We start from the raw sequence: 17,432 nt of genomic DNA on the forward strand, positions 1-17,432 counted from the left end.
GACAGTTGCTAAAATATTTTATCTTAACCAAAGTAGTGTTTCTGTGTGGTCTTTGGGGTCCCTTACTAAAAAATATATATACATGGATCAAAAACTCAATATTAAAATAAAGTTTTGCTTTTTTCTATTAACATTTATTTTTCTATTAACATTTATTTTTCTATTAACAATAAAATAAAATGACTTTTTAACTAGTTATTTGTATAAAAAAAATTGAAATGTTGAAAAATTGAAATGTTGAAAAATTGAAATGTTGCTCTATTAGTCTTTAAGACAATTTAAAAGTGTTTTTATACATCTTTGAAACTATTGACTCATTAATAAGTTGATCAACTAATTGAATAAGAATAATGGAATTATCTCCTTATCACTGTAAGGTCACTTTCTTGGTGTATCCTTCTAACTTCTAGTATCTTCATCACTTTCATGCTCAATAACCTTTTGTTTGAATGAGTTGTTGGTTACTGCAGCAGCTAAAAACATTGTTGGTTTTTTTCCATCCACTTTACAAGTTAACTTTCCACAGACAGATTTTTGTACATTGTGGCAAGAAGAGCATTGTTGTAGCTTTATGGCTTGGCACACACCTTCTCCACAGTTGCATTCATTTTTACACCGTAAAAATGCTTCTTTTTGTTTTTCTTTGTTCCATCTTTTTTCTTCCTTATCTTTTATTTCTTGATTTTTATCTTGAATTACCTTCACTAAGTCCAACACATTTTTTCCTTTCATTGATCCGTGAACCTGCGTAACCCTTGTAGTAAGTTTGGAAACTTTTGGCTTAACTTTCTGTACTATCAGTAAGCCAGGAATTTCTTCAAGTTGAATGCTTTTTTTGCTCAGCTCTAGAATAAGCTCTTGAGAATGCTCAAACTTTTCTTTCCAATACTGAGCTGAATTTTTTCTTTTATCAGGAGATTTAATAGTATATCTTTCAGGAGTTGTTGTACTGGGTGTAACACTTTTTGGAAAATCAATACATAAAGCAGCTCGTGCAAACTTGTCCTGTTGCATGTCATTGATGTTTAATGATGTGGAAGTTACTCCTACACGTCTTGCAGCTTTGATTATAGATTGTCTTGGGGCCAAGTTGTTCCAAAAACGTCCTAAAATCATCATAAAAGCTTCTTTATTTAGTGAATTGAAATCAGTAAAAATGTTTTCTTTCATACCATGATACTCATGATGAAGGTTTTTGTTGAGTTGGTCTAAAAGCTGTGTCACACCAGTGGTATCTGGTGGAGTTAAGAACATACGTATGTTTTTTGATTGTAAAAACTTTAAGACATCAAAATTAAAGCGTGAACAATGCCCATCAGAAAGCAAAACTACTGGTCGTGCCACTTTTTATTCAGTAAGATATTCATCAAACTCTTTGTACATATCTAATAATGATTTGTGATCAGATACACCATGGTTGCAAGTTGTTATCAGAAAATGCAGAATATTTACCACAGCTTCCTTTGGAGCCATTTGATTAGTTATTCCATAAGAGTACTTGACAGACACAAAGGTCTCCTACAATTACAAAGAAAGATAATACATATCATCTGTTCAATCCATATTATAAATATTTATCAAAAAAGTGATAAGGCAATAACTACCTGAAAATGATACTAGAGGATGTATGGTGACGCATTCACGGTTCTCTCTGATCATTTTACAACATGTTTCCCCTTTTGCAGCAAAAACAAGACCAGCATGAATACCATCAACACCAAAATTGATGAACTGTGGTGTTTCATCATAATTAAATATTCTGCATGTATCAATATTTCCAGACCAAACTCTTGTCCCCTTTTGTGCTGCTTCAGTCATAATGCCTGTCTCAATCAATTTTTCTGCAAGAGCGTCTAAAGGCAACCAATGAAATCTATTAGTAACTCAGTTTTGGTAGAACTATTTTTCATGAATGTACAGTAGCAATACATAAACTAATAAAAAGATGTAGCTCTGAGTTAAATTTTAAATGAAACTAGTGTATACTATGAAATATAATAAAAAACTCAATGTTTACTCATACCAAGGTGGAAACATGCTATTTCCCTCGTGCAATTGAGAGCTCTATTTATTGACACATTTCCTTGTCGCTTGAGTGTTAAGCTTGGATTCTTAGCTTTAAAGCGCATCCAAATCGATTTACCTAACCTGTGTTTAAAACAAAAATAAAAAATTAACTAAAAAAGCTTCTCTTACAAAGTTTCAACTCCTGGAACTACAAGCAATCTCTTTATATCTTAACATGTTGACTATTACTACCTTTTAAAAATATATATAAGAAACATTAATACTTGTTTTTTGTCAAAGCATTTTTTGCATTTGCAGATAATGCTATGAATTTTCTGCCACCTTTCAATCTTTTATTTGTGTATTGTCTAACTTTCAGAACATCAAGGACAAGTTTTGTTAGTTGTGCTTTGTTTATGCCTTGCATTGCTTGATTTTTATTCTTAATGTATGAAACAATTGACATCTCTTCTTCCTCCAAGAGAATTGCACAGTACTGTCTTTCAAGACCATTGACTATTTTCCCATCAAGTCTACGGTTTATTGTTTCACGATCTTTAATAAGTGGATATTGTCTTGTTTTAATTGCAGCATGTCGTCTTACATTATTTTCTTTAGCAGCAGCTTAAAGTTGTTTTTTTTTTTCTAATATAGCTTTTCTTTTAATTAGTGCTTTAGCATTAGAACTTGGATTTAGTGACTTCATTTGCAAGCGAGTTTTGAAGTTTTTGTTGCTGTTACTCATGTTTATTTATTTGCTCACAAATAAAATAATATCGCAAATTCACATACTGCAAACTGAACTAAAACTATCCTCTAAGCAGGAGCATAAAATAAAAGCTCTATATAAATTCATTATCATTAAAAAGATAGTTACAACTACTACAAATCTACTAAATCATGAATTTTTGTAATACCACTTACATTTTTGTTACAAATAAAATAATTAATGTGGTTTTTGGGGTCCCAAGCTTGTGGTTTTTGTAGCGCTTTAGGTACTTTCATAAAATATAAGTTTGCAATCAAACTACCATATGAAGGGGATTTTAATACAACAAGCTATTCCAAAAATTGGAAAGTTGCAACTAATTTTATAAAAGTTATTATTTATATAAAAATTTAAGCCATACGGTTTTTGAGGTCCCCTACTAAAATGTAGCGAAACTTTACTGAAAAAAAAAAGCAAACAAAAAATACCAAAATACTTCTTAACCCCTGGGAAGAACTTTTACCATATAAAAGCATATAAAAAAGCAAAATAAAGTTAAATTATTTGTTTTGTACAAAAGATACAGCAAAAGAAAAAATCATGTGGTTTTTGGGGCCCGTCTACTTGTATAAGTTATATATAAAAATATCACAACATATCTAAACTATAATTTGTACTTGTAATTAATATTATACGCGTTTGATGAAATAAAGACTGTAAAAGGTATATCTAATGAATATTATACTATAACATAACATTTAACAGATTTAATAACTTGGACCTAAAAATATAGTGAAATATGTTAAGTTTATATAACCTTTTTTTTTTTTAATTTCAGTAGTGTATCTGCATGTATCCAAGTCATTTTATAACACTGGGCAACAAAAAAATTTATTTTTTTTGTATCTCAAGCAATTTTATTCAAATTATACTAATTTCGGGCTGAGAAAAAAGAATATGACAACGAAAATTTTTTATTAGCTCTAGTTTCTGAGATATACAATAGCAATAAATTTTTATTTCACGTAATTTGCAACAGAGCAATATGACATATAATTTACATATTCTAATAACATTTAAAGTACATTTGGTTTTTTTTTTATTACAGATATATTCTAATAGTTTTAAATAAAGAAATCATCAAGTTAATAGGGTTAAAGATGCCTATGGGGTATCGTCACAAAATCGTGATCTTTTTGCTTTCTTTTTGTAAACTAGTTCTGGAGCATCCCTACACACAAACCAACAGTAATCTGCAAGCATGGCCTCATTTCAACGACCCTGATATCTTTTTTCCATTACACAAATAACTTGGTGAAACCTTTCCCCATGTTCATTACAAACAGCTCCACAATTGCAGGGGGGGGGGGGGGACCAAGTCTAGATGTGAGTGGAGGAAATGAATCTTGAGGGACATGTTACATCCAAGGTGATGATATTTTTGCAGAAGTACTGCTACCAATTGAATGTAGTTATAATCTCATTTGTTGCCTAAAAATCCACTAATCACTCCCTTAAGAGCTTCCCAAGTTTCCTTTTCGGACCCCTTCAAAACTTCGTCAAATGCAGAATCCTTCATAAGATGACGTATTTATGGCCCAACAAAAATACCTTTGTCAACTTTTGCATCACTTATTTTTGGAAACTTATTTCTTAAATACCTAAAAGTATGTCCTTCTTTGTTCATACCTTTGACGAAATTTTTCATCAAACCCAACTTAATATGTAATGGTGGAAGAAGAACATCTTTTGGATCCACAAGTGGTTCAGCAATAACATTTTTTTCTTCTGTGTTGAGATTTCTTGCAGACCAGTCTTCTTTTATATAATGTGAACTTCTGTCTCTACTGTCCCACATACACAAAAAGCAGCAGTATTTAGTATACCCTAATTGCATTCCTAAAAGTATGGCAATGACTTTTAGATCACCACAAATTTTCCATTTGTGTTTATTGTAATTAATTGAGTTGAAGAGAACTTTCATGTTTATATAAGTCTCTTTCTTATGAACTGCATGGCCAATAGGAACAGAAGGAAGACGGTTTCCATGGTGCTGTAATACAACTTTCAAGCTTAGTTTAGATGAGTCTATGAATAATCTCCATTCAATTGGATCATAGTTCAAATTAATGCATTAATCCAAAAACATCAATGCAAACAAGATTATTTTTTTTCTCAAAAAAAGAAAGCAGATTCTGCTGCCGTTTTCTGTAAGGTGAAACCTTGACATCAAGTTGGAGAAGATTCTACTGCTTTAGTCTTGACCCTAGAAGTTCTGCCTTTTCCTGTGACAAGTCCAGATCTCGAACAAGATCACTTAATTCTGCTTGACTCAATCTGTGTGGCACAACATCTGTTAACACAAAATCAGGATCATTTGATGTGGAAGGCTTGTTTTCTTCTATTTCTACTTCATTTTCTGCTTCTAACTCACAACTTTGTGGTGGAGTAGGAACTGGTAAATTATCTGAATGATTTGTAAAATTTTACACTAGTAAATAAAAAAATAAAAACTAAGAATAGATTAGACCAGAAACTTTAGCAAACACACATAACTAGTATCACAAGTTTTAAACATGAACAAAACATTTTGGATAGTCAAAAACAAAAATTTTTTATAAAAAAAAATGAAAATTTCTACCCTTGCAATGGTTGAATAAGCGATCGCGATTTACAAAATCTGGAAAAATATCTGGTCTTTAAAATTTTAGTTTATGCAAGCCGTTTACTTTGTTTTTAAAGAACAAACTATTGTTAGCGAAAAAGTTATAAAGAACAAAACAAAACAAAACAATAAACTTACAATTACAAATGCAATAACACTCCAGTCACTAACTGCATTATATAAGTAATAAAACTATAATAGTATTATTATTTTTATAAAGCACTTATAACTTTTAAAGTTCATTCATTGTTCAAACAACATTAGAAATTCCAAACTTTAATCAAAGTAAAAAACATCTGAAAAAATGAAGTGGATAATTAAATATTATTAAAAACTTCATGAACTTCTACAATACACTTAAACAACTTTATAAAAGGATTTAGCATTATAAAACGTTACGAACAGTTCGAAAAAACGCGCGCTAATTTAAAAATAAACCAATAAAAAGTTTTTTTTGGTTGATTTTTAAATTAATCATGCGCTTTTACGGACCATTAGAAGCTTTTTTCGTAATGCTAAACTTTTTATAAAGTGCGTTTTTATGAAGTTGTTTAAGTTCTTTAATACGTTATAAATATTATTTAAATATCCACTCTATTTTTCTAGATGCTTTTCTACTTCAATTAAAATTCGGAATTATTTATGTTGTTTGAACTAAGAATGAATTGTAAAAGTTATAAGTGCGTTGTAAAAGTATTACACTTGTATAGTGTTATTACTTTTATAATGAAGTTACTAGAGTGTTATTACTTTTGTAGTCATAAGTTTGTTATTTTATACTTTATAACTTTTTCGCTAACAAATTTAACAAAGTACACGATTTCGCATAAACTAAAATTTTGAAGACCAGATATTTTTCCGGATTTTTCATTTCGCGATCACTTAATTCAACCCTTGCCTTGAGAGAAAATTTTTGCTTTTATTTCTTAAACTAGAGCTAATATGTCATTTTTAATGTCATTTTCGAATTCAGCAGATGGAAATGCATAAGAAATAATTAATTTTGGTTCCGATACAAAATCACTGTTGGGCAGTGTAATTATTATAAAAAGCATATATTACAGAACATTATATAACTAGTTTATAAGGAATATATTTCAAAACGCAGTAGTCAAAAAAGATTTTCGACTACTATGTTTTAAAATATGTTCCTCTTTTTTTTAACATTTAAGCAACATCAACAATTAAGCGACATTTTAATGCTGTTTAAAAGTTAAAACAATTAAAATAATGCGAAAGTACATTAAGTTTTATCATTTTTCAAAAAACCGCAATAAGAAAAGACTAGAAAGTTTTTATAATCAATAGTGCTTTTTCTTTTTGTTTTTTTATTGTTTTATAATACTTTTTAAACATGCAAGGAGTGTTGCTACATTGACTGAAAAATAGGTAAAACATGCGAGGAGTGTTGCTTTTTTACTGTAAAACCTGTGCGAAAAGTGTTACTAAATCGACTATCTTATAGCTTGCTGCTACAAAGGAGTGCTGCTACATCGTCTATTTTATAGCCTGCTGCTACAAGAAAATGATAATTGACAAATGATAAAACTCCTAACTGGTTGTCAGAAAGTTTTGTTGACAAAAAGTAAAAATTAAAATGCAAGACCGAATTTTTTTTTGTTACTTGGTAGACTGCCTGCCCCAACCAAACCCTCAGTCGATGTAGCAGCACTCCCTTGTGAGTCAGGCTATAAGATAGTCAATGTAGCAACACTCTGTCGCGAGTCAGGCTATTTGTCAGTCGGTGTAGCAGCACTTTGTTGCGAGTCAGGCTATAAGATAGTCGATGTAGCAACACTCTGTGCATGATTTACAGTAAAAAAACTAAAAATAAAACATTTTATTAAAAAAACTAAAAAAAACAACATTGTTTATATTATTAAAAACATTAGGAATGTTTTAAAAACATTCAGAATTTTTTAAAAACATTCAGAATGTTTTTAAAAACATTCTGGTCAATTAAATTTGCGTTTTTGCGGGTTTTTAAAAAAACAATTAATTTGTAATTAAATTAATGGCTTTAACTTTCTGACAACATGCAAATGTTGGACGAAAGTTAAAAGTAATTAAAACTGACGTATTTGTTGGCATAAGAAACATTTTTTTCCTTCCGTACTCCTAAATGCAACAATCTATAGAACTATATATATACATACATACATACATACATACATATATATATATATATATATATATATATATATATATATATATATATATATATATATATATATATATATATATATATATATATATATATATATATATATATATATATATATATATATATATGAATAATTTTAAATGCACTCTAGAAAATAGAGTACTTAATGTTCTTAGAAGAACAGAGCAATAATAAGTTTTCTGTTGAGTCTTTATGAAATATATATATTAGGGTGGTCTTTAAAACAACCTTTTTTTTTCAATGTCTACTCTTACTCTCAATATGTGTTCTATATAATAAAATAATATTAGAATTAAAAAATTATTGAAAAAAAATATTTTTAGATTCAAGACCCTTAAACATTAGACGGATCCCTATAATTATCAAAAAAATAGTTCTTCAAAAGTATATCATGATGGGTCTCAAAAATAAGAAATTATATAAAACATCAAAAATAATCATCATTTTATAAAAAACATTGATAAAAAAAATTTAGCTTTTCAAACAGTTTTTCAGAAAAATCAAATTTTTTTTGCCATAATAAAAGTCTTTCATAATTAGATGATATCTACCCAATCCTCAGTTAATGTATCAGTTAATAATTAGATGGTATCTACCCAATCCTCAGTTAATGTATCAGTTAATAATTAGATGATATCTACCCAATCCTCAATTAATGTATCAGTTAATAATTAGATGATATCTACCCAATCCTCAGTTAATGTATCAGTTAATAATTAGATGATATCTACCCAATCCTCAGTTAATGTATCAGTTAATAATTAGATGATATCTACCCAATCCTCAGTTAATGTATCAGTTAATATCTTTATCATAATTATAAAATGTAAATGAATTAGAGCTAACTATTAAATGACTTTGAATTAGGATCGGCATTTGGCAATGCTAACCTAACTACCGATCTATAAATGCTTGAGATCGGCAAAAAATTACTGAACCCATTTCTTTGTTTTATGCTCAAACCTTTGTTTTACATTTTTTTGCCAACAAGATTTCGACCTCACATAGAATAAGGTCAGCAAATTATTGCCAACCTTTTTTTTCCTAATTCCGAGGGCTGCATACATAACGTATGGCTTTAAAATATTAGGAATACTTTAAATTCATTTAAAAATCACTGGTTATAGAATAAGCGACCAAAGGATTTTTATTTTTATAAAATATATACAATAAACTATACACAAACATCAAATTATAAAATTGAATAAGGTCCTGGTTCTCAACTTGTCACACCTTCCTTTTCACGCTTTGAAGCATCTCCTGGACATTCAAATCATGTTCTTTGATTTACTTTCTTACCTTTCCTTCAAATTGTAATACAGACATAGCCTCCATGCACTTTCTTACAAGCGAGACAATATTGCTCAAAAAACTTCAATTGGCTTAAATTTTAGACAATTTGGAGGATTGGCATCTTTTAAGACAAAACATATGTTCTTTGTTTGAAGCTAATTTATCATTCTTTTTACGCTGTGAGGGTTAGCTAAATTTGGCTAAAGTACGTATTTGTCATCCAAATAATTATCTGACATCCGATGATGATTATTTGACATCCGAATGATTACATACAATCATTGACATAATTCCAACATTTTATCATAATCCACATGATTTCTTGATCAATTATTCAGAAATGTCAGTGAATTTAGGTGGAATGGCCATCCATACTAAACCTTTTAAAGTAAATTTTTTGTCTTATTTTTGACTTATCTAACATCATTGGTATATCATGTATGTCATCAGTATAAAATTCATCATTTCCTAAAATGTCATTGTTTGAGAAAGTTGTTTGTAAGTTTAATTTAGACAAGTTATTAGTGATACAACCTTGTGAGATATTATATATAATTAGAGATATTGCATCTTTAATTTTCTTTGAGAATTCCTGGATGATTTTTAGCATTTACATATAACGTTGACACTAATCCCTTTATTAAATTTGTAGTATAACAATTTTTGCTAATTTACCCAATCACAGACCATTTTCACATTGGTTAATATATTGGTAAATAAGTGATAATATAACACCTTTTTTGAAATGATTAATTACAAATGTATTTTCCTTGTGTCTGAGCAAACCAAAGAAACAAATCTTTTTAATCAGACATTTTAATCTAAAATTGATTTTATTAGATAATCTAAAAAAATAATCTTTTAAAAGATTTTTAGAAAGACCTTGAAAAATAATTTCAAATGTTTAAATTTATTACGAAAATTCATGCCTACTAAATAAATTTTTAATATAACATTTAATTTAAACAAAATACGTTTATTTTGAACGATTATTATAATTAATTTTTAATTGATATGAAGCCTTTGCGTAAAATCATGATTTTTTAAATAGCATTTAAATTAAAACATTAAAACAGCCGTGGTCAAATTGTAAAGAAAAAAAAGTACAAACTTAAGTACAATATATAATATTAGAAGATACATAAACATGTAAATAAAGGTGTCTTAATTCTGGCAATGATAGGTAACTAATTTTTATTACAACAAATATTTTCAAAATTTAGAAAATTATTATCTCTAATACACATAATATATAAATTTAATCATTAAACATCATTTTGACAAAGTACATAACAATTTATTCTATTAATAAATTTTTCAAATAATAATAATCAAACAGAAATATTTCAACTCCTAACTGTTAGACCATTTTAAATCTGAGATGTTATAAGTCATTGTACAGCAAAAATAATTTTTTTTGTACTAATTTTCAGTTTGTTTTTGATTTTGTTGCATTAGGCAAGAAACCAAAATAATTTTAAAAAACCTAACCCAACTAACTCAAAAACAAGCTGAAAATTAGTTGCAGTACAGTTGCTTCAACAATAAGGAGTTGAAATATTTCTGTTTTATTATTATTATTAGAAAAAAATTATTAATAGAAAACTTAATTGTAAGTATGGGATTCTGGTCAGGTAAGAACATAGATCGGAACTTAGAAATGCTCAATACTTCAAGAAGGCTGGCTCTGGTACTCCTAAGATAAGATAAGATCCTAATCAATAAAAATCTTTCTAATTACTTCATACAATTCCTATGAATGTAGAAATCCTTTTAATCAAATATTTTATTTTTTATATTATCTTTTTAAATATACATGGCTTTTAAATATATATGCATATGGCATATGGTTTTTAATATTTTATTCTTTATTAATACCAATACACACTTGGGTATCTGCAATATTAATAAGTTTTCTACACTAAAAAATTCTATAAAGTTGTATCAATTAGACTTATTTTTTTTTAGTGTTATTATTTTTAAAAAAATTTTATTTTAATGTTTTAATTTATCATTATTTTGAAAATACTAATGGTCAAACTTGAGTTAAATATTTGAATGATGTTTGTTAAATTCGCCATGGAAAAATTTACAAGAAAACAAGGTTTGTTGTATCTAGTAGAAGTGTCAATTTTATTTTCACTCGTTTTTTTTAACAGTTCAGGTCCTCTTGAATTGTTTAGAATTTATTTAGCATAAAAATCTCTTTCTGTCATAGCTACCTTAATGATATTATTAAACCGATTATCTTTAAATTTATTTGTTATGTATATTTTTTAAATATGTAAATATATATATATATATATATATATATATATATATATATATATATATATATATATATATATATATATATATATTTATATAATATGCAGATAATAGTCAAATAATGGATTGAAACTAACCTTTAAAAGAAGTCTTTTATTAAAACATGGCTTGTTTGTTAAAATTTCCAAAATTACAAGCATTTTCTCATCTGAACTAAAACAAACAAAAAAACGTTCAAGTTATATGTAATATAATGTTGTTAAACATTATATGTAATAATGTTGTTAAACATTACTTATATTTTTTTCTGATATTTTACTTGATATTTTTTTAAAGAATGCTTCCATTGAACCACCAATTGACACAACTCGCATTCTCAAGGACTTAAGATGGATTCCTATATCTAACTACAAATCTAGAGCATCCACATCCAAAGAATGGGAGTTCAACCTAGTCTTAAAAGATTCTACAAAACCAAGCAATCCAAATATTTTATTATTAATCTGCTGTACTACAGATACTGTTTTGAAGAACAGTCACTTGTTGTTGAAGATCTTTAATCTAAAGTTTATGCCACTTCAGCTACATTTAGGGATCGCTAGTATACGGTATACTAAAAATTTAGTATACAGTTTACTGTATTGTATACAGTAAAGTAAAACCTTAAACAAAATTTTTTTTTACAGTTTACATAAAACATAAATTTGTTTATTATTTTTTTGCTTTTGTTTGTGTGTTTTATAATATTATTATACTATTAGTTACTATTGGTTACACATTCTCATTAGATAAACAAAAAAGTTAAAGTCTTTGATCAAAATCAGCAACCAATTGATTATGGATTGTTATCTTACTACATCAAAAAATCAGCAACCAATTGATTATGGATTGTTATCTTACTATATCAAAAAATTAAATCAAAAATAAAAATGCTTCATTCTTGATAAATCATACAATAAATATGGTATAGTAATTTAATTCATTAAGATAATATAATTAATAAATTATCAAGTCAGTCCAAAAATAATTCATAAACAAAAGTATACTAAATGAAATACTAACTTTTAGTATATCAAATAGACAGTAAAGTTTACCAAAAAGTTATTATACCGTATACTGTAACCCGCAATCCCTAAATACAACATCATTCGCTAACCATATGAACCATGCTGTTTTTAAACATGGGAGGAATTTTGAGCAACCAATTAATTCAAACAATTTAAGTTAAAAATTTGTATGATTTAGATGTAAAACCATTTATAGAATAGAAAATATAGAAAATAAAAAGATAAAACAATTAAATAATAAACAGTAAATGAACAAATAGCAACAGTATTTAGTAATAGTAAACAAAATAGTTGATTATATTATATATTAAAGAATTTGTACATAAAAAGTATAGATTTATACTATTAATTAAAAATAACGATAAAATAATAAACAATAGATAAAATTAAAATAATATCAATTCACAATAAATTAATGCATGAGAATATATAATAATGATGAAATATAATAATAATCAAAAAATAAAAATTCTTAAATGAATAATCTAATGATAAATAATAAAATAATAAGAGATATTACCACTGAAATATAAAACAGAAAAATATTATGTATATAACTAGAACTAAAGTAAATATAATTAACAATAAACAATATTCTTCATCATCAGAATATCATCGTACCTTTTACAACTACCTTGTAAAAAGCTGACTTGAACTCTTTCCGTAATTTCCTATGCAATGGTCCTTAAGGTAGAAATATTTTGTCTTCCTGCTGACAAATGTACTTCTTACATAACTTTGTGGATCCAGGCTGGCATGGAGTCTTTTATTCCCAATCGACGAATCCAAGTCAAGCCTCACTCTTCTCCATGGTTTTCCTCACATTGTGCTGCTGCAATTTCCAATCAAAACCGTTACTTCCATTACTAACAAAACAATTCTCCAGAAAATAGTTTACTATTGCTAGAAACCATTGTGAAAATGTTTTGTCTAACACCAAAACCCACTATTCTTAGGTCATGAAATCTCATACTTCATTTCAAAAATTAGGCTCTTGTGACTTCTGGAGAATCTTTAACAGTATCAATAATAAGGGCAAATCTGTTATTCCACCTCTCTTGTTTGGTTCAGATTTTGTCGCCTCACCTAAAGACAAAACTGAATTGTTTGCTAAAAACCTTTCATCAATATCTCTTGATTCCACTAGTTGTGTTCTACCTGATATAGCCGACAAACAGGTTGATCATTCTTGATCTTGACATTCGTATCTGCTATCCCTATTTACAAAAACTCTGGAGAGAGATCTGAATCATCTAACTACAGTTTCATTAGTTTTCTTCCCATCATAAACAAGGTTTTTGAATCTTGTATTAACACACACTTCTCTCATCTTGAATCTAATAACTTACTTTCTGATCATCAATACAGATTTCAATCTTTTCATTCTACAGCTGATTTCCTAACAGTAATAACTGATAGGTTTTATCCTGCATTATATAGATGTAAAGAGGTTAAGGTTATCGCTCTCAACATTTCTGAAACTTTTAATAAAGTTTGGCATGCAGGTCTTCTCCATAAGCTTTCTTTCTACAGTGTATCAGGTAACTTTAATTTTTAAGATTATTGAATCTTTCCCTTCTAATTGTAGTATAAAAATTATTCTCAATGGACAGCACTCTTTTTCTTATCCTGTAACTTCAGGGGTTCCTCAAGGTACTATCCTTGGTCCTATACTCTTTTAAATTACATTATCATCTAGATATTCTCACATCTAAGGTGGCATTGTTCGCTGATGATACTACCATTTATTCTTGTCTTGATAAGAAGCCAACACTTTCTGATTGCTTGGAGGCCCCTCCATTTAAACTTGAAAATGATCTCACTACTGCTGCAGCATGGGACTCACAGTGGTGAAATTTAATTCAGATAGAACCTAATTTTTTTCAGGTAATCGTTGTCGCAATAATATAGACATCCTATATTTATGAACGGTAATGTACTCGATGAGTCATCTACCCTTCATCTTTTAGGATTAACTCTTACTTTCGATCTTTATTGGAAACCATATATCAAATCATTGCAAAATTAGCATCTGCTAAGGTTGCGACTCTTTATCGTGCTCGCCACTTTCTTACTCCCAATTTTATTCTTTATCTCTTTAAATCTTAAATCCGTCCTTGTATGGAATATTGTTGCCATATCTGGGGTGGATCTTTCAATGATGCCCTTTCTTTTTTAGACAAGGAGCAAAAAACGCATTGCTAATATAGATGGACCTGCTCTTGCAGCTAACCTCCAACCATCATCACATAATGGTTGGAGGTTGTAATGTTGCTTCTCTTTCTCTTTTCTACAAACACTATAATGGGCACTGCTCTAAAGAGCTAGCGTCTCTTGTGCCATCAACTAAAATTCATTCTTGTGTTACCAGGGTTGGAAAAAACCCTGGGTTTTTTAAAAAATGAAACCAAATGGGTTTTTTTGGTTTTTTTCAAAATTGACCGTTATTACAAAATAAAAATTTCCAGGACGGAAAGTTAAATTTCTAAATTTATAGTTCATTTACCCTATATGTTCTTATTTTTATTGCCAAAGTACATTAAGTCTCTAACATGTTTTGGGAGTTCCTGGACTAGTCTAGGAGAATATGTTGTTATGTTATGACTTATAAAACTGCAAAGTGTTACAGAATTTCCTGATTTATTAACTAGTTGATATTATTTATTTATATTTTAATTATAATAGAATTTATTTCAGAAAAAAAAAACATTTTTTAATAAGAACATATATTATGGCTCCTAGATCTGAAAGAAAGCTTGCAGCTGAATGGAATGACATGACTAAGTTATCAAAAACTGTTTCTGGAAAAGTAATACTGCAGTGCCAGTGCAATTATTGCAATGAAATTATTAATAGCCAAAAAATAGAAAGAATCAGAATTCATTTAAAAAAATGTAAAAAAAACAACCCATCTGCTGATGTTGCAGAACGAAATAAGAAATTTACTTTAAATGATGTCCAAGTATCATCTCAGACATCTGTAAACTTGTTGTGTAATTCTGTTAGCCCAGTTACTTCAGAATCTTTTGAAGCATCAAGTACTTCTGGTGTCTTTGGGAGTAGCTACTCTGGTTCAACATCAACCCCATATAAAAAACAAAAGTTAATAGAAAACTACATTTCAAGAACAAGCTCAGACCAGAAGGATGTTTTTGACTTGCAAGTTGCCAAATTTTTTTTTGCATGCAATATTCCATTTAATGCTGTAGAAAATAGAGAATTTAAAAATTGTGTTAATTTTTTGAGCCCTGGCTATGATCCTCCGAACCGGAAGAAACTTTCAGGAGAGTTACTGGATAAAGTGAACGATGAGGTAGTTGTATCTATGAAAAGTGAATTTGCAAATAATAGGAGTACTATTACATTGATACAAGATGGTTGGAGCAGTGTCAGAAATGATCCAATTATTGCTCACAGTGTACATAATGGAAAGACCCCATATTAAATCTCCGCTATAGATTCACGAAGTGAAAAAAAAACTTCAGAATATTGTACTCAATTAGCCATTCAAGCAATAAAACACATCAAGAAGGTTTATGAGCAAGATGTAAGTATAATAATACTGTATATAGTATTTATGTACATAGTATTTACTTTAATTTAAATTAACTAAAAATATAAGAATATTTCTCTACTTCCAACAGGTATTTGCCATTTGTACAGATAATGAAAAAGATGAAAGAAGTTCTTAAAGAGGAATATCCATTGTTACTTACATATGGATGCTCAGCTCATTACTTAAATTTAGTTGAGAAGCATGTGACACCAAATTTTCTGGCACATTTAATTGAAGTTAACAAATACTTCCGAAATCATCACCAACCACGTGTGAGTAAATATTGTTTATAATATATTATATTAATTTTACAGTTTAATTTTTTTGTACTTTTTTATTCAGTGAATTATGTTAATATATCAACTAATTAAACTAGTTCTTAATTTCAGGGATGGCTTTTGGATGATAGGAATGGAGTTATGCTGCAACTTCCTAATGATACACAATGGAACTCTCAAGTAGACTGTTTAAAAACTTATATTAAAAATTATAACCACTACCTTGATATTATATGCATGAAGGTGATATTAAACATAATATCAAGAAAATTATAGATAATGCTGGAATTTGCAGAGATGTTAAAAACCTTCTAATTCAACTGGAGAAATGTGAGATAAGCTTTAGATAAGGTAGATATGTAAAGCATAATTGTTATTAATTAAAATATTTTAAACTATGGCTTCAATATACTGTTAAATATTTGCAAAGATATTTAAAAAAAGAAGTTATATTTATAGCTACAAAGTGACTCAAAATCATTGTCAGATGCATGTGAAATTTGGTTATCTCTCCTGAAGGATGAAGACCTGAAGCCATATTATATGGAAATTAAGTTAAAATTTGATGAAGCAATAGAACCTTTTCATTTTTTGGCAAATTTGACTGATATTAAATACCAACGTATGGCAACCAAATCTAACCCAAAAATTGAAAAAACAAACTTAAAACTACATTGTTTTAACTTATATAACTTACATAAGACATTAGTTGATTCTAGACTACAGACACAATTTATGACATAATATCCATATATTTACATTTCTCATTTTTAATATATAAAGCAGGAAAACAATATTCTTTAATTTTAGGAAAATTTTGACACAAAATCAAAACAAATCATAGTATCCAGCCACAATGAATACGTGACTGGATACTATGATTTCAGGCTAAAAGTCACAACTACCTTTCCACCGCACATGTTCAACGATAACTTTATTTCTACAATTTCAAGTGAAAGATGGTGAGGTATAATAGATTTGAAGCAAAGGCTGCATCAAAAATCTTTAGCACTGCCAGAAGGGTTTGCAAAATTTTTTCAATCTCTTCATAGTTGTTCTGCAAGCACTGGCTCCATAGAAAGAGTGTTTTCTACTTTTGGTATTGTGTGGAGCAAGTTAAGAAATAGGTTAGGGAGCGATAGAGCTGAAAAGCTTGTTCGGATATACAGACATTTGAGAGGCGAAGAATTTGATTGGTAAACAACAATGGCCAATCATTTTGTTAAGCATTTGAAACTTAATGAAATATAGTTTGTAATCTTCATTGATTTTTCTTTTTCTTTTTAGGCGTTAAACTAATTTCCCGAATAATTTTTTCTGTATAACCCCAACCAGCTATACAAATGATTAATCATATTATGGATTATTCTGTAAGGAGTTTAAACTAAAAAGTATAATATATAT

The 17,432-nt window shown here is 28.4% G+C and overlaps 2 protein-coding genes across 3 annotated transcripts in view; one reads left to right on the top strand and one right to left on the bottom strand.

Moving 5' to 3' along the window:
• The window catches only part of LOC136078090 (uncharacterized protein KIAA0825 homolog), a 114,251-nt gene that overhangs the window by 48,258 nt on the left and 48,561 nt on the right, over positions 1 to 17,432 (bottom strand). For both annotated transcript variants that reach the window (XM_065792927.1, XM_065792928.1), the window contains exon 10: positions 11,265 to 11,340. In XM_065792927.1, coding sequence (XP_065648999.1) covers positions 11,265 to 11,340 — 76 coding nt within the window. The remainder of the gene's footprint in view (positions 1 to 11,264; positions 11,341 to 17,432) is intronic.
• On the top strand, positions 14,898 to 15,867 carry LOC136077709 (uncharacterized). Its single transcript, XM_065791924.1, has 2 exons — positions 14,898 to 15,741; positions 15,839 to 15,867. Exon 1 carries the CDS (start codon positions 14,926 to 14,928, stop codon positions 15,637 to 15,639), a length of 714 nt encoding a protein of 237 aa, XP_065647996.1. The 5' UTR covers positions 14,898 to 14,925; the 3' UTR covers positions 15,640 to 15,741; positions 15,839 to 15,867.

This window comes from Hydra vulgaris, chromosome 03 (genome assembly GCF_038396675.1).
Source record: "Hydra vulgaris chromosome 03, alternate assembly HydraT2T_AEP".
Classification (NCBI taxonomy): Eukaryota; Metazoa; Cnidaria; class Hydrozoa; order Anthoathecata; family Hydridae; genus Hydra; species Hydra vulgaris.

Bases quoted from the DNA above. Each gene is read 5' to 3' on its own strand.
- LOC136077709 (XM_065791924.1), top strand. From the start codon at position 14,926: ATGGCTCCTAGATCTGAAAGAAAGCTTGCAGCTGAATGGAATGACATG.